This window comes from Netta rufina, assembly GCF_964035555.1.
Source record: "Netta rufina genome assembly, chromosome: 1".
NCBI lineage: Eukaryota > Metazoa > Chordata > Aves > Anseriformes > Anatidae > Netta > Netta rufina.
The window spans coordinates 169,306,461-169,331,266 of NC_140123.1; the positions used below are offsets into that span (position 1 = coordinate 169,306,461).

Consider the following 24,806-nt stretch of genomic DNA (forward strand, 5'->3'; position numbering starts at 1 on the left):
TTTCCTCAGTCCTTAGCCTTAGCTGACATCACTGACGCTTTGTTGGAGATGGGGAACAGCATTTGCTGCTGTATTCCTCCTCCCAAGTCCCCCTTCTTTCTTGTCTGCTTTAAAGCAGAAGGCAGCTTCTAAAGTCTTGGAAAAAAAAGGATTTTTGCAGAGCTCTGTAGCCAGTCCTTAGTGAGATGAGGGACAAAGAAGTGATGGTGATGGCTTTCACGGCCCTTCTCTAATAACTGAGCTTTTGCAGCCTCCCACCAATGTGCTGTTCACGTTGTGCATTCAAGATACCAACATAAACACAAACAGAAGAGCTGAATTACAATGTAAGGCTGCCTTAAAATTTACAGCAAAAGGTCTCCATTCATGCTAACACAGATATTGGCATCAGCAAGAAAATGTAACAAGCTCCTTAAGCAGGGACTCCCGGTAGCAGTCACAAGCTATAGCTCTTCCCTCCCTGCCTTCCTCCACGTTCAGGTGGATGGAGGCAGCCCGTGGGGTCTGATTTTCAGGTCTGAGTGATTATTTTAACAATGACCTTAGAAGATCCCTGTCATTAGGAGTCTTCTCGGGGCGGGCCATCGCTGTAATAGGATCGGGCAGCGCGTTTCTTCATGCCAAGTCACCGAATGTTAAAATGATTTGTCATCTCTCACTGCGGGCCGCTGCCTGACACACACATGCCACAGTCTCGTGTCTCGCCTGCCTTGACATCAAAGTGTCTTCCCTCTGCGATTGCCAATGGGAAGAAAGGCAAACAATGACAGCAGCTGATTTGCTTTCAGAGAGAGTTCTAATTAAATAAGTGCTCTCAGATAGCTTTGTATCTTATAATGGGGTGAAGGCAGGGGAAAAAACCTTTCATCATAAAATGTATTAAATCCATAAATCTTGCTCACTCTCTCCCCCTGGAATTTTTATTTATTTATTTATTTATTTTGCAGTCACACTATTTCATTCTCCATAGCGATTTATGGCAACATTATATGGCCTCTCACGGGCTTTCACAGTCTGTCACCTTTTACAGCTCCCTCTTAATGCCATGAGTCATAAAAGAGGGAGTCCATCTCATTTTACAGAGGGGAAGAGGGGAAGAAGTTCCCTCCAGTCACAAAAAGCCACCAATGTGCCATCGTGAACAGGTTCACTGAACCTGATGGGACTTCTCGTAAGAGCCACTGCATTTATTTTGAGGGATGAGAGGCTTTGAGGGCCCTGCTGCCCTTATTTCTCAATTCAAGGCAGAGGGAGAGCAGCAATGTGCTGCAGGGTGGGAACCAGGTGCACCTGGGGCACATCCCTAAATTTGTCCCAAATTTGTCCGGGTTGTCTGGTCTTCCTGGTTAGATGCAGTCAGTGCTGGGTCTGAGGAGGTGACTCTTCTAAGGTCCCAGACGAAAATGCTCCTCACCTTTCCCAGTTTGGGGACAGGAAGTAAAATGGAGAAAACTGGAGGTGCTGGCCAAACCGTGGCAAGGCTCTGCGTCCAAATGAAAGGGGTCCTTCCGACGGCGAGCGGCGTTATAATTATAGACTAGAAAAGAGCAAGATCAGCAGCTGCTGCTGCTGCTGCTGCTTGCGTTTGTTCCCTGTGTAACTGACAGGACAGAGGACTTGGCAAAAACAGCCTTCCAGAAGTGGAAAGACATTTTAACCCCTGTGCTTGTCAGTCCTCTCCTCCCGGGGCTCGGTGGAAGCGATCCCCTGCTTCAGGTTAGGGGAAGAGCCCAGGGATTACACCAGCCCCAAGGGGTGCCCTGTTTGGGACGTCTGAGCAAGAGGAAGGGTCCGGGATTTGCCTTCGTGCTTGGATTGCCAGATCCAAATAGCAGGTCAGTGGGCATGGAGCGTGCTCGATGTACTTTTGTGCCTGACTTAACGCCGATCTCTCTCTCTCTCTCGCTTGCTTTCTCTAATATACCATAAACAAATAAATCAGATAACACAATGACAAAGGGTAGGTCTGCACATAGGCACTATTTATTTATATGTTCTGTAATGTCTCTTTAATGGTCAGTTAGGGAACGCTGATTGCTGTTATTTTTTACTGTGGTTTCTCTCCGAACTCTAATGCATCCTGAAATTCTCAGCCAGGCAAAAATCCTATTTACAACTGGGCTCAATATTAGCGGGGAAAAAGATCTTTTATTTTTAGGCATTTATGTCTCAGGACATCTGATGATCTTAGCAAAAGTGGAGTGATATATACCTCACGTTTCGGTCCAGGCTGGAGAAAGTTTCAGAGAGGGAGCAAACACTGAGCCAAAGGAAAAGCAATGTCGCGGACATGAGCCAAAGTTTCTGCAGGCACAAAATGGGTATAACTTGTGTCACGTCGTCGGAACTCACAAATCCAAACCAGCAGAAAGCCTAGCCCCGTATCTGCTAATGAAGCCCAGCGCAAGGCGATTAATAGGACAGTCTTGCATGGCAGCAGTTCCTGCGGTGTCCGATCCAGTGCCCTGTCCTTCTGTGGCCCCAGCCAAGACAGGCAGGAATGTGCCAGGGGCATCGTGATCCTTCGCTCTTCCTGTCAGCCTCAGCTTTAGCTTTTTAATTTCCTGTGACCATGAGTAATGCTGCAAGGACTCTCGGGCAAGCGCTGCCCATGCCCCAAAGGCTTGGGACCACCGCACAGGAATCAGCCACAGCACCAGGATTTATGCAAAAATTTGCTGCCTAAATGTGCATGTGCAGTACCCCGGTGGTGGTAGCTGTTCACAGGGGAAAAACACAAGTGCAGTTTTAAATCTATACTTGCTAAGATCTAACCAGACAGACACATTGCTCTCTGTCATAGTTCCTATAGTCTGAAGTGATCTCAGGTCACCTAATCTGACCTAAGGTGTATTTTGGGACATTACATTTCACCCTGAAACCCCTGTATGAGCCCAACGATCAACATTCAATAACACATTTGCTTAGCAGGAAACTAAAATACAGAACATCCCAGGCAAGGCAAGGAAAGAAAACCAAGGCACCACAGCCTGAAATTGCTGTGAGAGTCTCACTTTTATTTGCCCCATTTCTGAGACAGAAATTAAAAGCCACTGGTGCCCGTGCCTCCCACGTTCACATGAAGATTTTCTACTCACAGCCAAGGACTTCAAGCAAAGTGCTAAGAGAGATGGCAGGAATCTGATTAAGTGAAATGTAGCTGTTCAACTTAAGCAGGCAAATTGCACTTCACGGAGAAAACTCCCCTCTCCCAGCTTAATGTCAGGGGAAATATTCATAATCCGGAATCCTATTATCATTACAGCTCTGCAGCTGTAGCCAAAATCCACCCACTAGCATTTCCAGGCAGGATTTGCTGCAGGTCCTTAGAGGGGGTGAACCCATTTTGTCCTGCTGAGCTAGTGTCGATTTCTGGCACCATGCAGGCACTGATGCTGTAGAGGAAAGCCAGGGGGAACACACTAAATGCACAGATCTCAGAAACTGGAGGGGGAGCTGGGGGAAAAAACACAGCCCTGCAGCTAACAGGGTGCTGGAGCTGGTGACAGGTGATCCTCGTGGACATGTCTTCACTGTGTTGTTTGAACACACACTGCCTGGCATTATGGGCAAGGTTAAAGCCTCCTACAGCCATCCCAGGAGACTCAGTGTGATGCTGACAACATCTTTCTACCCCATTCCTACCCTATGGCCTAGCCACTGACCTCTCCTTGCCTTTAAAGCCCCATTTCTGCTGGGAATGGAGATCTCTGCCTCCGTTTCCTTAATGTTGCATCCTGACCACAGGCTTTCCAGCAGGCAGGGCTGCACTGCTGCATGCCAGCCAGTCAGTTTGGCTCCTGAATTTAACTTTTGGGAGTTCAGTGACAGCAACAACAACATTTAAAGGGATGTGTCCAGTCTCAGATGCAGAAAAACTATCATTTGGATTTGGATGCTAAGGAATAAAAACCATGCATCTCAAAAAAAAAAAAAAAAAAAAAAAAAACAATACCAAAACAAAAGTCTCAGAGCTCAAGCTGGCAAACCTCAAGCAGACATTCGGCACATGGGAAGAGACAGTCTGTCAGTAATAGGAGGCTTATGGTGTCTTTTCCCTGCTGATTCCCATGGTGACTAAAAGAAAAAGTGGCACTTTTACAGCTGAATTTTAATGGCTTGTTTTTATGCTCTGCATAGGAGATGTAGCCAAGTTACATAAAACACTATCAAGCCATCTATTAACTGTGGGTTCATATTTCTTTCTGAGAGTAAGTGACCTACACTGGCACCAAGAAAATGCGTACAAGAACAATATTTAGGCTAGTGTCTTACACAATAACTACCCTGAGGCTTTGTGCTTGTCTTGTTTGTTCCTTTTCTTGAATGCTGTACAAAAGTGCTTTCATCTCTATTTGGAGTTAAATTCTCTGCAAGCACAGAAAACTTGCTGTAGCATCCCTACACCGAGTAAGCAAGCAAGAAAAACAGTGTAAAATATTTGCCAGTATGCTTTTAGTGCTGCTTTAATTACGTGGTGTTGCATGCTGTCTACCTGAGCAACCCCATGGCTTTTTTTGCATGGCCATGCAGTGCTGAAGCACCAGTGTAGTGCTGAGTGTGTCTAGCTGCCAAGGAGAAAAATAACAGGGTTCCCCAGCCGATCTCAGCTGCTGTCGTAACTGTTAATGAAAGAGGCCGTCTCCAGATCTCATTTGCTTCTCGATGAGTGTAATTACCAAAGCCAGCTAAAAATACCGGCTGGGGAGGAAGGTACATTGGTGAATTCAGCTTTGCTTCTGCTGCTGGAGCTCTGACAGAGTTTGGGAAAAATTCAAGCAAATTTGCTTCCTTTTCTCTGCTTGCACCAGACTGGAGAAAATTGGGAGTAAGCAGAGGCTTCAGAGGTGTAATGTGTCCCCGTTGACACTGCCACTGCCACCCAGGCGGGCAGCCACATCTGGCACTGGCTCCTGCTTTTGGGTGGTGGCTGGGGCCAACCAAACATTGCACAACATTACATCCATCTACCTGCAGCTCAGCAGGGCTTGTAACCATGAGATCTTCACATTTTTCTCTCTTTTTACATGTAGAAACACACAGCATATGTTTATGTATACTGTTATATGTATATTTGTGCGTGTATATCTGTGTGCGTTCAGGTTAGGATACGCTGTCTAAAATGTTATTGGTTTCCTGCTTCTCTTCCACTGTTTCTAGGCACAGCCTGCCAAGACGATGACAGTCACTTATTCCAGCAAAGTAGCAAATGCCACTTTCTTTGGATTTCACAGATTGCTCCTAAAGTGGAAAGGCAGCATCTACAAATTGCTGTACAGAGAATTTATTGTTTTTGCTACTCTTTACACAGCAATAAGTGTGTTATACAGGTACACTCTTTCCAATTCACATCTCATTAAATGTTATACTGAAGGTTCACATTTTGTAGCATTAGGCTGATGAGTGACTGGTTTGGTGGGGGGTGCCACATAATTGTCGTCCTTTCCTCGAACCTTTTCTAATCTCCTTTAATTTCCACGTTTATTTCTTAGATCCAGAAGAAGAATGTAGAGTGTAAATAAAATATGGTCTATCGTACTCAACTGGTTCCACTCTCAGCCTTCTGCCAATGTTGAGCAACCCTTCTGCTGAAGTTAGGCTAAATAAGTTAGCCTAAATTAGTTAGTTAGGCTAACTAATAATACCATAAGTAGCCCGTGATATCTAGCCTTTATCATTCTGGCACTGTGCCTCTCTGCTTTGAATGATGAGTATAGGCATTTCTTGCTTGCAGAATTGGTCTTCAGTTGCTCAGAGGTAATTTCACTGATGACACTGAAGTGAATAATTTGAGGGGCAGGTTATATAGTCTTTTCTCAGGAAAGGTGAAGTTATCCTTAAAGGTAGGAGGGCATGACTAACTTTATTTTTAAGGATCCAAGCTTGCAAAGGGACAAGCAAGACTAGCTGGAAAATCGCTGTGGTTATTACCTGGGTGCAACACAGCACCTGGGAGGCCCAGGCCAGAAGGGGAGCTACTGCTTCCACCAAGGTGTGAATTAAACAGAAGCAACACACCAATTAATGTAGTGAGCCTTTTAATTGATGAAGTGCACTACACAAGTGTATCAAAACCATGATTCAGATCTTGCCTCAATCTGTAATTAGCCCCCGGTGTTTTCTTTTTATGTGTAACAAGGAAAAACAGCTTCCGTTTGTTTGTGATTAATGACCACCTTCACACAATGTTCAGTGGTCTATACCTGTACATTCAGAAAAAAAATTGCAGTATTAATACGTAAGAAAAAAATGAAGTCTGACATTCATTTAAATTAATCATTTAAATTAATTTTTCACTGAAAAGTTAGGCAATTAAAGACTGTTATAAATATGACATGGAAAGCACTTAATATATACCACATTTTTTACTACATGATTGTAAGCAAAATCCACCAAATCTTTGTCACGTGTTCCTTTTATATGAAATCAAAGAATAACTGTAATACCTATAGAGACAAATAAAATAATTGCTTGCATTTAAGCCTGCTGTATTTCATTAGATATATTTCTCCATGGGAATAAGTTGCTGTGCTCCACTAATTTTCTATCATCTGATGAATATTTTCCCCACTATAAGACGGATAAAGTTGTGGTTTTCAGTTTGTGGATAAGCAAAATTTTGTAGGAGTAAAAGCAAAAACTGCTGCAACAATGTGGCATTTTCAAATAACAGCGAGTAGAAATCAGCAACTTTTTGCACTTCAAACAGACCTTAGCATTTTTGTTAAGTAGCCCTCTGGAAAATGAGAGCAAGCTCTGCTTGCTCACTTACCTATTATTATTATCACTGGTCTGGGTGAGATAGCATGCTAATTCTAAAGGTGTATTGACTCTAATTAGCAGTGCCAGTCAAATTAGTCATGAGAAAACAGCAAGGACATGAGAATAATAGTCTTCTCTAGTTTCTTTATGACATGGTACAAGAGTTCAGCACTTTAAGAATCTTCTTGAAGACGTTAGCCAAGCTTGCTCCCAAATACAACTATATAATCATTTGCATGTATTTGCACTTTGTAGTGCCAGAATATTGCAAAAGTACATATACATTTTATTTTTGCTGCAGATTTTTTCTTACAGGAAGCCAAAAACGGTTCTTTGAAAAATTATCAATTTACTGTGACAAATATGCAGAACAAATCCCAGTAACTTTCGTGCTTGGTAAGTACTGGTTACACGTGAAATTATTCTCCAACACTGTCTCTGTCCAAGTATCTTGTAAGTGTATGTGCAAGGAAGCATTGCAGAGCTGAGGGGCATATGGGAGATTAGAAGCTCACAGTAAAGTCATCGGCTTCCAGCAGGTTTCCTTAAAGTCAGGTTGCTTTTGTCACATCAACATTTATGCTCAAGTTCTTAATATTCCAACAAAAGAGCATTTTAATACATATAGAAATACATAGAGAGTGCCCACTAACACCGGTTCGTTGTGCCTGACCTTGCAAAGCACTAAATTCACTCAAAGTCTACTGCAAAAAAGGAAATTTGGAAGTTTGTGTTAATGTTGTATGAGATACTCAGATGTAACAGGTCATTAAGTTGCAGTGGCTATTAAATAAGTATTGATTACATATTGATTTTGACATGACTTACCACATTTACATGTATTCTGGGGAATGTAGTAGCTTAGTGATATGAATAATGCCCTACAATGTAAATCAAGGTAAGCTAAGCAGAAGCCCTGATAGGGACTGGACCTTTTTTTCTTCCAACCCACAGGTTTCTATGTCACGTTGGTGGTGAACCGGTGGTGGAACCAGTTTGTGAATTTGCCATGGCCAGACCGACTGATGTTCTTGATCTCCAGCTGTGTCCAGGGAAGAGATGAATACGGCCGCTTGCTCAGGAGGACTCTAATGCGCTACGTGAATTTAACTTCTCTGCTCATCTTTCGCTCCGTGAGCACAGCCGTCTACAAAAGGTTTCCCACCATGGACCACGTGGTGGGTGCAGGTACTGCTGCATCCTTCTCCCAGAATTTCTTTTTCTTTCCCTCACGTGTAGGAGCACAGGGAAGGAAGGAACCACCTTCATGTTTCCTTTCTTCTTTGGCCCCATGTGTCTGTCACACTAACCCTTGTCAATGCGCCACTTTTTTGCCACTGCCTTAATTGAAGTGCCTTTAGATGGCCACCTTTAGTGTTCTTCAAGACTTCATCTAGTGGCCCTACAGAAAGCAGAACGAGTTGGAGACTCTCACATGGATCTTTTTGCAGATATTGTGGAGGCAATAGGTCTGTCCCCAACAAAAAAGCACGTGGAGCAGGTACAAGGTTTTCCAAGGCATGAAAACTGGTGTAGTTGCGATGTCATATAATGCATTAGGAGTGCTGGCTTTTTATCCATCATTGTCTCAGTGTCTAGGGTCTAGTGCACCAGGGGCTGGTTTCCACAGACACATCACAAATACAGTTTCATCTCAATTATCTCTGAGTAGCTTGAATAGGTCACAGTTTGGTTGGGATATACTCTGAATATCCCAAACTCTGGGACTTTTTTCTTTGAATTTACAACCTCGCCTTAAACTTAGTTTTTCAAGGATAGATATAATAAGTATTAAACATGTCTTTATTCTTTCAGCATAGAGATTAGGTGATTTCTTCCAAATAGGAGATATGTTTTTACTGAACATTTTACATTTCTTAAAATTATTCCTTTGGCATGGATTAGTAAGCAAAGTTGTAGCAAGTTAAAATATGCAGTGTGTATATACATATACACATTCAAATATGTGTAAGAAGCTTTGGATATTTAAAAAAAAAAAAAATCCATGCAGAATGCACCGATCTTACAAAAAAAAAAAAAATAATAATCATTTGTGTTGTCACTCTTCTTCCAAAATTTAGTTGAATTTTGTAGTTCTCTTCCATGTGCTTTTCAAAAATATTGTTTACCTGAGCCTGTGAGAGGTCAAGGAAGCTTCTGTTGCTCTCTCCAAGCAATCTGCTTCTAGCATGTACTGGAAAATTACCACATTTCCAGCAGGCTAATCCAGCTCTGCCTCCCTATTGCTAAAGACAATCTGTTCCGAAAGAGACAAAATGTCGCAGCATTGTACAAAAATTGTAGACTGGAAAACAAGATTTTTTTTTTTTTCCTGCACAGTGGAAAACATTCTACTATACACTACACAACTAAGAATTGGCAGGCAGCTCCGTGGGTTTCAGTACAGATTGTGTAGGTCCTTATGCATATTGTGCCACAGAATTTTTGTTGATGCAGTATTGAGCACTTGAGGGTATATTTTGCTACTACGAGCATCCAGTGATTAAGACAGCACTCTGCAATTATCCCCTCCCTAATTCCCTGCGGCATTATATAACAGGCTGCATGGGAGGGCAACATTTAATATGAACGTGAGTGGCAGAATCTGATACTTACAGAGCAGGCATCACTGAAACAACTTGTGCCGATTTTGCATTTTGCTCTCAAACTGAGATCTGCCATAGCGTAACTACTGCTACACATCTCCCTTTTCAATAAATGAACTGCTTAAATTTGTAGATTTTAAATCTGAGAGCAGGACAATGATAATCTAGTCTGACTCATCCACAACACACGGCAGAAAAGCTTACTCACAGCCTCCTTTATCAAGCTGCAACTTCTGACTGAACTGTAATACCTTCTAGGAATCTAAGCAGCCCTGATTTAAAATTCAGCTGACTACAATGGAGAATACACCGCAGAGCTGGCATTCACAACACTGAACTCACTGTTGAAAAGTGGAATTTCATTCAGAGCCTGAACTTGCATACAGTCATTTTCTGTTCACTGGATTTTTAAATGATTTTGGTTGTTCTTTCTTTTTTTAGTTAGGTGAAAACACCATTTTCTCTTAATAACTACCTATTAGCAGAGGGCATAGAGGCTTGAAAAAAAAAATATGAGCTTCATCTTCCTTAGTCTCTTCCTGCAAGGTACGGTTTTCAGCTCTGGATCTTCCTCATAACTATTTTCTAAGCTTTTCATTTCATTTTTACCATTCTTTATGGAACTGTAGGCAGGCATTTCACACAGACTCATGACATCATGATGCTGAGTACTGCAGCACGTACACCATAAGGATCAAATGCCTGGCAGTCCTTAACTTTCAAATCCTGTTTGTTGCAAGTTGTGAGAGGAAAGGTGGATGCTCAAGAACATGAATCTTGAAAAACATGAGTCAACTGCTGGGCAGAGAGCCACCCAAACCAAACAGGAGGTGCTGAAGAGAAACGTGAGGTTAGAACCCAGTGACATAGCTACCTACTGTTGACTGAAGTGCACAGTCCCAGACCCACCACTGGGATGAAGTGCCTAACTAATCCTTTCTCAGATGAGAATAGAGAAACATATATATTTGATTGTTGTTAGCACACTGTGGAGATGTGGGAGATGCCCACCAACCAGTTCCTTCTTCTAACCTCTAGCCATTACAGTATTTGACATGGGCACCCTGAACCAGTCTTGCCTCAATCCATCCCATTTTGACGGGAGCCCTGAATACCCCGTGAATCATTTCAGGGAGAGCACTACTGACTTTTTCCAGCCAGACTTGTGTTCTCGTTAATACTTTTTTCCATAAGATCACTTTGGCTAATACTCTTCACATTATTGTCTTTTCATTCTTTATTGATTGTATCCCGTGTCAAGCTTTTCACATTTTTGCAAGGATTCAGTGCCCTATCATTCCTTAGATCACCCTTTTCAAGATCTTGGCAGAGTATTTGCCAAATATTTTCAATTTTCTGGAACTGCTCCAGTCTTCCAGTTCCAATGTTCTTGTTCAGAGAGTTTGTCAGTTAATTCTTTAAATTCTCTTAAATAAAAATAAGATTAACATATTTAGAAGCTGTTTAAGTTTAATAATAGAGGTTTAATATCCTCTCCTGTAATTCATGGCATATAAGGTGCTTTCTTACCCCTGCAATTACAATTCTGTATTGTGTATTGCTTGTGTTGCTGTAACATTTACCAGAAGGAAATATTTTTCTGTGATAAGTATTCTAGGTATTATTAATGTCCATCAAAGACAATATTTAATTAATATAAACATGAATGCCTTAATATTAGAAATAATGGCAACTTGAATGTTACTTTGAAAAGAACAGTGATGTTTATTTTTTTTCTCAACAAAAAGGTACCCAGTTTAAGTGCAGAGCTCCACTGATTCTTGGAGCTTTGCTTTTCTTCATGAACCCCTCAGGCTCTGCCCTTCTCGATAATGACTTCCCAGAACCTCTCCAGGGAATTGCATACTCCAGACTGTCATTTGTTTTTATATTCCTTCTGTTTCAGCATGAGAGAAACACCTTTTCCTGCCCTATAATAAGAAATATGTCTAGCCAAAAATCAAAAGCAGCCTTAAAGACTGACTTTCAGGAGTCAGGAGGATTTGTGGCTAGCAGGTCAATAATCAGTTACCCAATTATTTCTGTGCAACTTATTATGAGAGCTGGCTGCAAACCACACAGGCACCTTTTAAAAGTTGTATATTGCTCTGTTCTTAAGTTCCAGGATTCTGCAGAAATACCATATCTTGCTGCTGAGCTGCTTTTCTTCTAGCCCAACAGCAATGTGTACCATCCTTGTGCTCCTTCCAAGTACTTGCAGTGTTCGCACCTCCTGTGCTGTACTATTGCAACTGTACAGCAGTGGCATTAGTGTCAATAACAGAGTGTTTACAGAGGTCACCTTGGTTAACAAATTTATGCTCTTAGCTTATTTACATTAAAAAAAAAAAAAAAAAAAAAAAACGTTGTGGAAGTTTGTATATATTTCTTTTTCACACCTTCATGTATCATCACCATAGTTAGTAAGAGAAGATCAACTCTTAGCTACTAGCTAAAGGACTAGAAGAAAATCACTTCCATTCTCAGTTCCCCAAAATTGAATTTACAGCACTCCATCTGTTATTAAACTTGTAGTTAATGGATGAGCCACTTATTTTGGAGCTGCTTTGTTACTATCTTTGTCCTGTTTCAATTCTAATATCAACACAGCAAAAGAAGCCTTATACCCACCTGAGCAAAAACTGAGATCCTCAAACCTAAAGATTGCTCTTATACTAGAAAATTTAAGATTCATTAAAAAGAAAATGTGAGGTTCCCTGTCATTAGATTTCTGAGGTTGTTTTTCTCAAAGCCACAGGTGGAAGGAGGACAGCAGAGCAGAGCTGAACTTTCCTACCCACAAAGCCCAAGGGGGTTGAGGTGTTGCTCAAAAAAGCCAGCTGCCCCCATGCCAGTCCCAGGCAGCACAGATTTTGTCAAACACAGCCCTGGCTGCCCTTGGAGTTTCTCACCATGGAGGGAAGCAGGACTTCACAAGGCCAGGCTATCCCTGCAGGAAACATAATGCCTTCCCAGCGCCAGGGCCAGGCAGGCTGCCAGGCAGAGTGCAGCACGCCTTCAGCCTGCAGCCCCAGAGCATGGCCCAGTGAACCACGAGCAGCAGGATTTCTCTGCATGGCTCCTCTTCCTTCTCCTCACTCACCTGCATAACCCCAAAGATGAAACACAGGCTGGCAGAGAAGCGTTTCGCTGGCAGAAGGCGTGCTCTCTGCTGTGCTATGTTTCATGCACATGCCTGCGTCCTCCCTGGCTTGCTCACTTCATTGCAGATTTACCAAAAAATTATCAGGATCAGAAGGTCGCCGGGCTGCCTTGCAATGTATAATGACATCTTGCTAAAAGCCATCACTGCTGAAAAGTGATAGTTTACTGACTGATGTTATCCAGTTCCTTATTTTTCTAAAAGTAGGATATGAAACTAGAGAGCGATCTGTACAATACTTAGTATTATCTGCATCTATAGTATGTCAGCAGTCGCATAGAAAAACAGAGCTATAGCAAATTGCTGCATATATTGATCAAGATGGATTATTTTTCAGATACTTAGTGCAGAAAGAAGTTGCTTTTAAGCAAGAGTCATGCTGGAATATTTTTTTTAAAGGAGACTACTATTTAGAATTATAATTAGTGTTTTGCATAGTTCTATGGAAATATCATATGAACATAATCATATTCAAAATACATTACATAAATTGCACTGTCTGCACAGAATAAATCAACTCTTTTTTTTTGTTGTTGCTGCTGTTGTTTGTATACAGGTTTTATGACAAGATATGAAAGAAAAATATTTGATGACCTCAAGTCTCCCCACCTAAAATACTGGGTTCCCTTTGTCTGGTTTGGAAATTTGGCATCGAAGGCACGGAAAGAGGGTAGAATTCGAGACAGTGTGGATCTGCAGACACTAATGAATGTAAGTAGAAAAAGTAAATCTACAGAAAACTAGTATTAAATTGCTATGCAGCAGCTTTTCTCTTACACAACTTGATTTAGTGCACACGACTCTCCAGTCATCTAAATGATCTTACTCAAAGTCTGTACCACTTTTCTCTGTGCACCACTGTACACTCAGGCACACACAGCAGCAGTGCACTGGGATTGTATTTATATGACTAAGGAGGTATTTATTACCTGAAACAACAATTTGATGAGTAAAGATTTCTTCTAGCCTCACTGTAAATTTATACTTGGTCCATTGCTGGAGGAAAAAAAAATATCTAAGAATTATTTGGCATTTTGAAAATGTTAATATCAGTTTCAGGAAAAATAATCTCCCTGAATATTTTATTACGTGGCCAAACATCCTTTATATGATAGAACACATTCTCTTTCATATATAACTAAATTGTAGATAAATATAAACAAAATACAATTTGTGAAGAAATAGATATCATACTTAAACCATTTAAACTCCATAAATTAAGTGAATATTCAAGCATGGCAATGGGTTGCTGGACATAATAATTTAATCAATTTATACTACACTTTCTTGTCTCCTGTCCTTTTGCATGTATGAAAATGAACTGTAACAAAATGTTTATCATTCAGAATTGATGCCATTTAAGTTCATTGGGGTTTGTTTCTATTTTTTCCTTTTTTTTTTTTTTTTTTTTTTTTTTTTTCTCTTCCCATTCAGGAGATGAATAAGTACCGGTCTTGGTGTAGCCTTTTGTTTGGCTATGACTGGGTTGGAATTCCACTGGTCTATACCCAGGTACTGAGATGTTGTCTTTCACAAAATTTGAAACACAGTTTCCATAAAAGGGGAGATTTGTGCCAAATGTCCATAGACTTGACTGGCAGCTCCAGGCTGTTGGGCACTCCCTGAGTCCCACTGGATTATGGACGCTTGGCTAAGTATTTAAGTTGTGTTTAATGTAGAGATGTTTTGAAGTCCTTGCATAATTTGGAGAGCGGGGAAGCACCAAAATTTTTGTTTCCTGGGTCTACTTCCTAGCCATAATTACTCATGTGGCCTCTTTATTTGTAACATTTTCTACAGATTTGTAAATAGTATAACAAAAGGCAGACAGAGGCCTTTGGATATGTGATGCCTTATGCATGAGACTGTATTATGACATGTTTCCAATTAAGTTTTGTTCTTTGCAGGTTGTTACTCTTGCAGTCTATACTTTTTTCTTTGCCTGCCTGATAGGGCGCCAATTTTTGGATACTGACCAAGGGTATCAGGGACATGACTTAGATCTTTACATTCCAATCTTCACACTGTTACAGTTCTTCTTCTACGCAGGATGGCTCAAGGTAAACTAGTTTTCTGGGAAGGTGATGGGGGAACCCTCCCTGGGTGAGCTGGTGAAGGTGTCAGAGCCAAAGTCAAGGTGTCAGATTCACGGCACACTATAAAATCACCAAGGATTAATGGAGTTATACCAAAGCAGGATTCAGCCCAGAGTGTCCTGTGGTCATAAAGAAAAAGTCATCCAATACATTTTTAATTCCACTCAACAGATCTTACTGTAAGAAATTGTTGGGAACCTGAAAGAGCCCATTTTATTAATAGAGCAGTGACAGCTCCCCATTAATCCAGCAAAATCCAGTCCCAGGACTTGGACTATAAAATAAAGAAAAAAAAAAAAGTTTTCTCCCCCTCTGCTGTGCAGTGGGGAAATACTGTTGTTGCAGACCTGGCATGAGCTGAACGGGACTAAATCATACTTGCTTCTTAGGATCAAAGCCTGCCTTTAGTGTCTACTGTTAACTAATCAGATGCAGGCAATTAAAGGTCTCCAGTTTCAGATGGCTATCAAACATGGCAGCTAATATTGGCTACAATCCCACTGCATAAAAACATTCATTAAAAAAGAGTTATGGAAGGACTTGGATGCTACCCATCATCCCATTGATGCCTCATCAGTTAACATCTCGTCATTGATCTGATAGATGAGTAATTAAGGCACACACCTCACACTGGTTGATACTCCTCTGCAGTGAGTATCAAGGTGGACTAACAAAAAAAAAAAAAAAAAAGGTTTGAATGAAAAGCAAATTTGTACATTAGGTTTCCTTTTGGGATTAATAATCATAGCTGGAAACTTTGAGCTCACTTTTTTTTTAGGAAATAAATGGAATAACACTGGCCATTTAGAGCCCTCTTCCCATTACAACCTCCATTTTGAGAGCCCTCATCCCACAGCCACCTCACAATGGCAGGGCAAAAGAAGGCAGCATACCAAGCTGGTGTGTTGCAAGGGTTTTGCAAGGATTGCAGACATTTAATAGCAGGGTAGATGCCTACAGACCTTAAATTCCTATCTTTTTAAAGTGTATTCATCACGGACTTTCTTTGAAGTTGCAGATGAGAGGCTTTATCTCTAGGCACTGCCTTTCAGGGGTTTACTAGTGAGTTACAAAACTGGATGCTGTTCTTCTTGCCTCCCCTGCCCAATGCCTTCCCCTCCATCAACACCCAAGGCTGTCAGTAGCATCTTTTCCAGTTAGGCTGGAGGCTCCCAGCCAACTCCAGGCAACAGCAGGTTTGGGATGCCATAATAACCGAGAAATTTTCTGCATAAGACAATGAAAGGGAGGAGAAGCAGCTTTTAAAAAGCAGATTTAAAATCGGCAATGCTCCCTCAGACCTGCAGAACCACAGAGTCGGGATATTTCTGTTCTGAAGGTTAAAGCCCATTTCCTGCTGAGTGCGTTGGGCTTCAGCTGCCAGATTGTGTAAAGGGCTCAGCACTATTGACTTCCAGTAACTTGGCAGTTCCTCAGAAATGATGGCGAAACTGAGCTCATTCCTTGGCTTCATGCCTGATCTGTTATACCTGCAATACAGGGACAAAGTTTCCCGTCACGTGAGACATTGCTAAATCCCCATTTTCGTTACTGTAATAGACAGGCCGTCCAAATACAGGCCTGAGCTGTCTAGCATTACATTCCTTTCCAGACAACAAAGGCCAGTGGCCAGGGAAAGGCCATTGCTGCTGTTCCCTCTGTCATGCTCACTGTGGTTTTTTAGCTCATGTGATAGGTTTTGCAGTGGGTTTTGGGGCAGTGATTCCTGAGTTCACACCAACTGTCTTCCCTGGAGAGCCACAGCACCATTTGTGCTCTGGCACACTCCGATTCCAGCAGCTACATGGCTGTACCTGAAATCCAGTGGCCCAGGGCACACCGACGGGTGTGAGCAGACGTGTTCCCTGTCTGCTTTTCATTCCTCCTGCCTTCAGTGAGGTTTTCATAATGTTGGTCTTCTCAGCACCTCACTCTTCACCTTCCACTGCTGGCCTAGGAGAGTCAGCAAGTGATTAGCTAATGTTGCAGCTGAGAGGTCTTTAATCATGAGGCACATGTGAATAAATAACCACAGAGTGACTGCCTTGCTATTATAAGTCATTTAGATCACAGCAGCCCATAGCAAGTTGCACAAGGGAGGCTGTTTAACCCTGCAATCTCTTTGCTCAATGCCGTGTTGAAGCTGGGACCTCACCACTACTCCCTGGCCATCTTCAGGATCTTGGCTCTGGCTAGTGTGACACACGGCTTTCATTATATTTGAGGATTTTTGTGGACTGCTTTTCCTCAAAACCACTCAGAGGGATGCAGTTAGCATTACCTTAGGAAAATAGGGAGTGGCTAGGGGCTGGCATCCAGGCCTGGGCTCAAAAGGCAGCTGTATGCCTTCCAGAAGACTTCAGCTGCATTGCTGGGAAATATTAACTGAATGGGCTGGTGAAGTATCGTAGACCATAATGCAATAACACAGCCTTCAGCAGCTAAATCATTAATTTAAATCAGCCCAAGACAGCAGTGAGGGAAGGTAAGGAATATCTTATATGACAATCACAGTGCCCCGGACATTTCTCCAATCCTGTAGGCCAATGCCGACAATGATGACTGACAGCACGAACGAGACACCAGGGGCTGCATCCATGGGGAAAGCAAGCTGTTCCTTCACTCAACTGGCAAAAACATCACACTGGAGCCCGTGTTATGATTGCAAGTGACAGGCAGGGAGGGAGAGAAAAATCAGATCAAATTTTCTCTGAAGCCGCAGTCCTGACATTGCCTGCCAACCTCTATTCACACTGTCTCCTTTCCCTTTCAGGTCGCAGAACAACTTATTAATCCATTTGGAGAAGATGATGATGATTTTGAAACTAATTGGTGCATCGATCGAAACTTGCAGGTTGCTGTTGTTATTTCTACTTCCAGCTTTACCGTATTATAGATCATCATCACGTTTAATCCTATTTCTTACATCGAGGTACAAATTAAGGGCAACAAGCGTCATCAAAACAAACTCTTTCCCTGAAGGTGTACCTATAGCTATAATCCCCAGGTTTTATTTTCATAATCTAATGCACCCCAATTTTGGTATTTGGCATTGCTTGCTGCCTGACTAAACACATAAACAGACTACCTCCAGCTTTAAGCTCACTTTACGCCAGGAAAAGCAAATAATGTCATTTAATCCTGCAAAATACAAAAGCCATTTATTCCCGTCTAGACAAAAACATGTTCTGCTAATCTGAATGTCTAATTATTATGATAATATATATTAATCTTCCTTAAAAATAAATATATATATGTATTTATATATAATATCAGTGCTAGGTACTGCAGAGACTGTATTTAGGGGCAGCAAGGGCAGGAAAAGCAAACCTGAATATGAAGCAAATCAAGCAAGTGGGAAAGGCCTTCACACCTGCCAGAGATGGTCTCTGGCTTAACACTACCTCAGGCTTCATGTGCAAGGGTGACAGAGAGCCCTTTTTATGAAATATATCACAAGGCCCTAAATCAGGACAGTCACACTCTTGATTGTACAGGTGTTAAAATGTGGACAAGGCCTATCAAAAAGCTCCTCAACTTGTGGAACATTTTAAGGAGCATGGTTAACGCCCTGCACAGACTGCCCATAGCACGTGTAGGACTCCAAACCCATTTAACCACATGGTTTGTAAGGAAAGGACTTCTATCGCAAAGAAATATCTTCACAGCACAGAAGACTCAATTTACAATAAAATGTAGAATTTTGTGGGTGTAGGAGGGTATTTGGGATGTATTTTAATAACACTGAGTCTCTTCACAATGCCCAGGGCACCATACATGGCTCACTTTAAAGGGTTTTGAAAGAAATATTGAGCCCGTGAGTTCAAAGCAGATTATTTTGTATGCTGTCATATATTGAACGTGACATAATTTATACAAAAAAAATATCTAAGGTCTCGCTTCTGGCGGTGGATGAGATGCACATGAACTTACCAAGGATAGAGAAAGATATTTACTGGAATGACTCTTCTGCCCGGCCGCCCTACACAAAAGCAGCTGCCGATTACTGCATTCCATCATTCCTTGGATCGACTATTGAAATGGGGTGAGTGGCACTGAAGTCCTTAATGCCATAAGAAAGGTTACCACCAGGGCAGCCCAGCACCACTGCGCAGGGCTGCGGGCTGGCACTAGTGGCTTGCACACTTTGGGGACCTTCACCAGTCCCCAAAGGCTGGTCCTCCGTGCTGACGCTCATTTGGAGCAGCTGCCTTGGGAGTTCCAGGTTGTAACACCTGATAAAGACCATTTCCTTTGTGGGAATGTGATAAAGAGGCATGGGACTTAAGGATGTGATGATACTGTGAATGAGGAAGACTGAGATGGGAAATTATGTTACTGGGAGGGGGTGGGCAGGCTGGTGTTGACAGGATGATGTCCTCAGCAATCCACATACTCATACAAATTGTGCATCCATGGCACACATTGTCTAATTAATTAATAGATTACATTTGGGGGGCTTGCTGATAGTCTCTGAGTACAGGACGGCACCTGAAGACAGTGAAAAGCTATATTAATAATTTTTTATTTACTACAGCTTAATCATACACCCCAAATAGCTATTCCTTTGCCTGTGCAATTAGCAGATGATGCCTTTTACCTTGCTGGATGAAATTAGTCCAAATTTTTGTGAAGGTAAACAAGAAGTCATCTTAAATGTTGTACAGCTTTTCATTGACTAATAATCTAGGCAAATAAGCTGGGATGGTCAGATTTTATGAAGGGATAAAAGAAGAGATATATGCCAAGACCAACAGAATAACCCTCGTTATAAAGAAGTGTTGGGAGTCTATAGGACTGCCGGGTGTTGTCAGGATCTATATTACATAGTAGTGATAGGCCAGTCAGCTTAGAAGGTGTTAAGTTTAAACACTTGTGACATGCTCTAATATAAAACAAGGCAGTAGGTGTAAATACCATCCTGCCTAAGCAAATACCAGGACAAGTAGACATTTTTATCTGAAAATCTTTTTTAAAACTTCGGTCTTTTTTTGTAGCCTAAAAATATATCTCAAAAAGTTTTCAACTTTTTCAAAAATTTCCATCCCTCATCAAAACAAAACAAAACAAAGCAAAAAAGTGGGTTTGTTTTGCTTTAGTTTGTTTTGCTTCATTTGGTCTTGGAAAGGAAATTGATGTTTTCTCATTTTTATTCCTCTTACTTTTCCATTTTTGCTTGCCTTGTAATACAAAGAACAAAGCTTTATATCAGTTCATTTTATCACACACAGCCTTTTCAGAAGTTCTTTCATTCTGGAAAAACTATTTTATAGCCAAAAGAGAAGAAGAAAAATCCATAGAATATAATTTATTTTACTGTAATTACCACAAAAAAAATAATGAAGAATATAAGAAACATTATTAAGTCTGAGAACATTTTTTTTAATAAGAAGCACTCCACAAAAATGAGGGATAGTAGATGAAGAATAGTTTTGTGTTAGCCCCAATGAAATGCAAACAGCTTTTCTTATTAACAGTTTTCCCCTCTGAAATATTTCTGCATTCACCTCTCTAAAGAAGAGCTAGTTAGTTTTTGCAGACTCCAAAACCAAGGTGTGATGGGTCATCTAAGTCGAAAGCAAATATATATAAATCTTGAGCCCAAATCCAAGTTCTTCTCCAGTCCCCTAAACTAACATCTTCACAAATGCAGAAAGAAACTTCCTCTGTCCTTCTGGGTTAGTGTTTCCTTCCTGAGCTCCTTGCCTCGGGTTTGGCCCGAGTCCTTTTGCAATCCTTGCCCTTAGGACAGATAACCAGGCTAATTTGACTTGTCTTCTGGGATGGACGAGGTCTCTACTGTGTAGTGAATGGCCTGGCAGATGAAACAATAGTTGAACTCATTAACCAGAAGTTATCCTCATTAACCTGAAGTTCTCATTTGCCTGAAGGCCTACAGCACTGTGCAGGGTTTCTTTACTCCCTTACCCTAATCCCAAAAGCAAACCAACCATGTGGAGGTGTTGCAGGGAGCTGCTGCCAAGTATTGAGTGGAGCAGCCTCGCTGGGCTGCCCTGGCTCCTGACCCAAATTTTCCCTTCCATGCCCTTCCTGAGGGACACATGAGGGATTTGGTTCCTAACTCCTCCCTCATTGCTTTCTTCCTGCCAAGACAGTGGGATATATGCAGAAGTGTTGCAGTGCATGCAGACTGCAACACTTCCTCCGTGTAAATAACACCTACCACCTGGTTTATTTGGCAGGCTGGCTGATACCGAATTCCTCTATGGGGAAGAGTGGCCCTGGGAAGAGGAGAAACACCGAAGACAACATTCAGTGCTGAGAAGAGTCAAGAGGTTTCTCAGCGTCCATGAGAGTCCTTCATCCCCTGCTCACCGGCGCTACAATCGGCAGACGAGTGAGAATTCGGTGTTTTTCCCAGCGGATGAAAAGGGGCACATCAGAAGGCTGCAAGAAATGCACACAAGGGGGAGACATTCTACCTCAAGCTTCAAGAAGAAACATGAAGGAGTTGAAAGAAGTAACAGACTTCACAGTAGCAGAGACCTAGGACCTATAACTGAAACCTCGAGGAATGAGACTCAGTACAATGACAGTGACACCTCATCTGAGACGAGCAAGCCGGTTCCCGAGGTCATCATCTCTGAAGTTGAGGAGAAAGCACCTGATGTGCTGGGGAAACCAGCTCTGCAAACAGAGAGCACCACAGGCATGCCAGAAGAGAAGCTCCAAAGGAGCCTAACTGAGGCAGACGTGACTCTTCTGGACCTCCCTTTCTTCCCCCCAGAAATGACTACATACCTCCCAGACTCTGACATGCATCAGTCACTTCCTAGCATGATAGGGGAGTCCAAACATGAGCCCCATAGTAGTAACATAGCCGGTTTTGTAACAGATCATGAGGGAAACCTCCAGCGATGGAGTTTACCGAGCTTCCATAGTCCCAGTACAATGTCAAATGCTGACGGTCCACCTCCTGTGACAGATCCTGGGACAACTTCACAACAAAGGACCTTAAGTGATGGAAAAAATGTTACTTCTGCTGCTGCTGCTCCAGAGACATTTGAAATGCAGCACTTATTGGGTAACCTGGACACTAAAGAAACAGCCATAGTAGAATTTTCTAATGAGAAAAGTGAAAGAAAACTTTGACAGTGCTTCTTCTGGTTCTGGTTGAACTTCTTGTCTTTTCTTGAAAATGGTTCTCACACAGATTTGTTGGAAAGTGCAGAAAGGCAGCCATGCTGCTCAGACAAGTCCTGAGCAAGATCCAACAGAGGATTTGGGCACCTAAACAGGAGGCACTGTGGTGACATGCTTTAAGCCATTTGGTCACTTGCTTCAAATCTGTGACCCTGTGGGGAAAACACTTATGGAGAGAACTGAGAGCCTCAGAAGTGGATGCAAACCAGGCAGCACACACAGCAGTGAGATGTATAGGCTCACCTAGAGGAAACACTAAGGTAAAGAAGAGCAGAGGTGGCTTTGTACACTTTGGATCCACCCTGAACACTGCCATCTAATCTGATGGCCATTCTTTCAGATTTAAGCCTGTAACATCCTTGCAAGATCACCAACAGCTCTGGTTTCTAGTCAAGCAGCTGGAAGGGGAGTTGTGGGCTCAATTCCCTCCTCCGCTTGGAGGGATACAGTCTGGTATCTCCCACTGCCTGGAGGGATGCTTGAAAAATCAGGCTCCTTGCTTGTGGCCTGTGGGGGCAAGAGCCTGATCTGCTCCTGCTGAAGCTATGCCACTACAGGATGGAGGGGGAAAAAGAAAAAAATAAAGGAAAAAAAATGGATTAAATATTTAATTTAATTAAGAAAAAGAGAAGATGAAGAAGATGTAAATCTTCTGATGGCTGGGCATTGGAGCTTTGAGCCTTGGTTTCTGCTCCTAGGAGGATGTATGTAGCTTGCCCAGGGGCTGTGGCACTTTCTCAAGAGGTAGGGAGCTACAGAGGCAACTGATCTCATTCCTCCACTCTTGTAGGGATTTTCAGTTGGCATATATAGGAAGGATTTTCAGCAGCTGTGGAGAAAATCTGACTTTTTATATAACTCTGTCCTCACAGACCATGAGCTTGAGGTACTGTGTTTCCCTCTGAAAGATGATTTCAGCCAGAGATTAGAGATGACTCTCCTACAAATCCTCACTGAGGGTCTGGTCCCACCACACCTACTCAATCTCCTTCACACAGCTTCCACCAGGGTTAAAGCTGTGGGAGCAGAGTGCTCATCCTCCCCAACCCAGACATCAGTGGGTTTTATCTCAGCACATCTAGGCCTGCAAAAGCCTTCCCAGCTTCTCACTGTCCAGCTCTGCTCAGCTTCCATCATTTTCCTCTTGGCCTGGCTGCTACCTAGGCCACACACTCATGCTTTCTGCCAGGCCATTAAGCATGACATGAGCAATGATTTTTCTGCTTCGCCCACTCACTCTGCCAGCACTCCCTGGCCCAGCAACAGTGTCCATTCTTCAGTGGAGGCCAAAGGAAGCCATCCAGTAACCACTGAGTGGATAAGCTTCAGTTAAGTCCCACAGAGGTGTCTATTACACGCAGATGTATGTTAAAGTAGGAATGACAGATCTGAAGTCCCACAGTATATTCTGCAATAAGCAAATAACATTTCACACACAGCAGGCCAGCTCCAGGTTAGCCATAATATAAATATAATAATAAAGAACTACTGCTGGGCTGAGTTATCAGAAAAATTTCCTCTCGTTTAATCTGTTATCTCACTTTTGCAAACATCTGCAGGTTCTGACTTGTATTAAATTATCTTTTGGAATTACATGCTCTTTTAGGCACTTCTTTTGGTGAACTATTTGCCTTAGCATGGTAAATTGACTATTTTAGCTACCCCAAACAATTTACAATTCATGTTCACTGGCAATGTGAACAATGTAGAATTGTTGCATGAATAAAGTTATTTTGAGAAACGCAGTTGTCTTGACTGTACTGAACTGTCAAGAAACACTTCTGGCAAAGGTTTGACCCACCATGCAAATCAGCTTGACGTCTACTAGGACCAGAGAGGAAAACCTACAGAAGTGGGCAAAGCTGGAAAAGACTGAGGAGATAATAGGGCCAGGAAAGATAAATATGTCAGAACAACAGCTTGTGCCCAGCAAGTGGTGTTAATCTTAAAAGAGATAAGATACATCAGAATAAAGAGAGGGATGGTCCCTGCACACTCGGCCTGACTTTCCACGTATTTCTAGGATGTGTTTGTGCTCTATGCCAGGATTCACAGAGCCAAGCTGTCAGTGTTCACACTGCAGGGACACATCCTACCACCCTGAAAATCCTCAGTCGTAAATAACAGATCTCTAACTCTTCCTGCAGTTTCCTGTTTGAGGAATACATACGTATTTTGGAAATAATGGAAATGTACCAGAATGGTAAGTCAGCTGCGTAACAGGAAAACAGAAATACCCAGCTGCTGTTAAATGAGTGATACATGTTCATAGATGTTTGGTATATCACACACACACACATACATATGAAAAATAAGTTGTCTAGACAAAGGAGTTTGCTTATGGTCACTCTGTTCTTTAAGAATGATCTGGATAAAGAGAGGATAAGACAAGATAATCCTGAAATAAATGATAATTTCATACAGTTTAATCTTTTCTGTAAAAGGAAACACATGGCAGATGAGTTATTGTTGCCGCAGGTTGATAGCTGTGATACCAGATGTCTAACACGATGTAGTTGCAAATACAGAGCTGTGAAAACATGCACCAGAGAGAGAAAGCATTCCACACCTGAAGGCAGGATCAATATTTCAGAGATACCTACACACAAACCGCCTATCCTTATTTATATTTACTGAGTCTTACAACTGAAGCCTTAAATCCTACGACCCCATGATGGTAACCCTGCCAAGGCCTGCAATGGGCACAGCGGTGGCTCTGTGTTGAGCACATCCACACACGTGGCAGCTGAGGCCATCGGTCCCTGCCCCAGGGATGCTGAAGCAGGGCCTGTCCCCAGTGCCCCACAGCCCTGCCCAGTCATGGCATCCACCCAGCTGGCCCCAAAACATGGGACCATGTCCCCAGGGAGGTGTCCGATGCTTGGGGCTAGGGTTGCCCAAGTGCCACCACAGATGCAGCCCAGGGACACTGGCCATGTCTGCCACCACTGCTACCTCCTGGCAGCCCTCACCTCACATCAGGCCTGGCTGTGAGGGGAGGTGGAAGATAAGGCG

General features: G+C 42.4%; 1 protein-coding gene across 2 annotated transcripts; it reads left to right on the forward strand.

Moving 5' to 3' along the window:
- The first annotated feature begins 1,633 nt into the window (after nucleotides 1-1,633).
- On the forward strand, nucleotides 1,634-24,102 carry BEST3 (bestrophin 3). Of its 2 annotated transcripts, XM_084303014.1 has the most exons (10): nucleotides 1,634-1,835; nucleotides 5,161-5,330; nucleotides 7,064-7,158; nucleotides 7,717-7,950; nucleotides 13,088-13,242; nucleotides 13,966-14,043; nucleotides 14,439-14,591; nucleotides 17,401-17,481; nucleotides 18,521-18,672; nucleotides 20,831-24,101. In XM_084303014.1, the coding sequence occupies exons 2-10, from the start codon at nucleotides 5,179-5,181 to the stop codon at nucleotides 21,738-21,740; spliced, it is 2,010 nt and encodes a 669-aa protein (XP_084159140.1). In that variant the 5' UTR covers nucleotides 1,634-1,835; nucleotides 5,161-5,178; the 3' UTR covers nucleotides 21,741-24,101. The 2 variants fall into 2 exon arrangements, with proteins under 2 accessions (XP_084159140.1, XP_084159141.1); XM_084303015.1 differs by lacking the exon at nucleotides 14,439-14,591 and having other exon boundaries at nucleotides 20,831-24,102.
- Nucleotides 24,103-24,806: the final 704 nt, after the last annotated feature.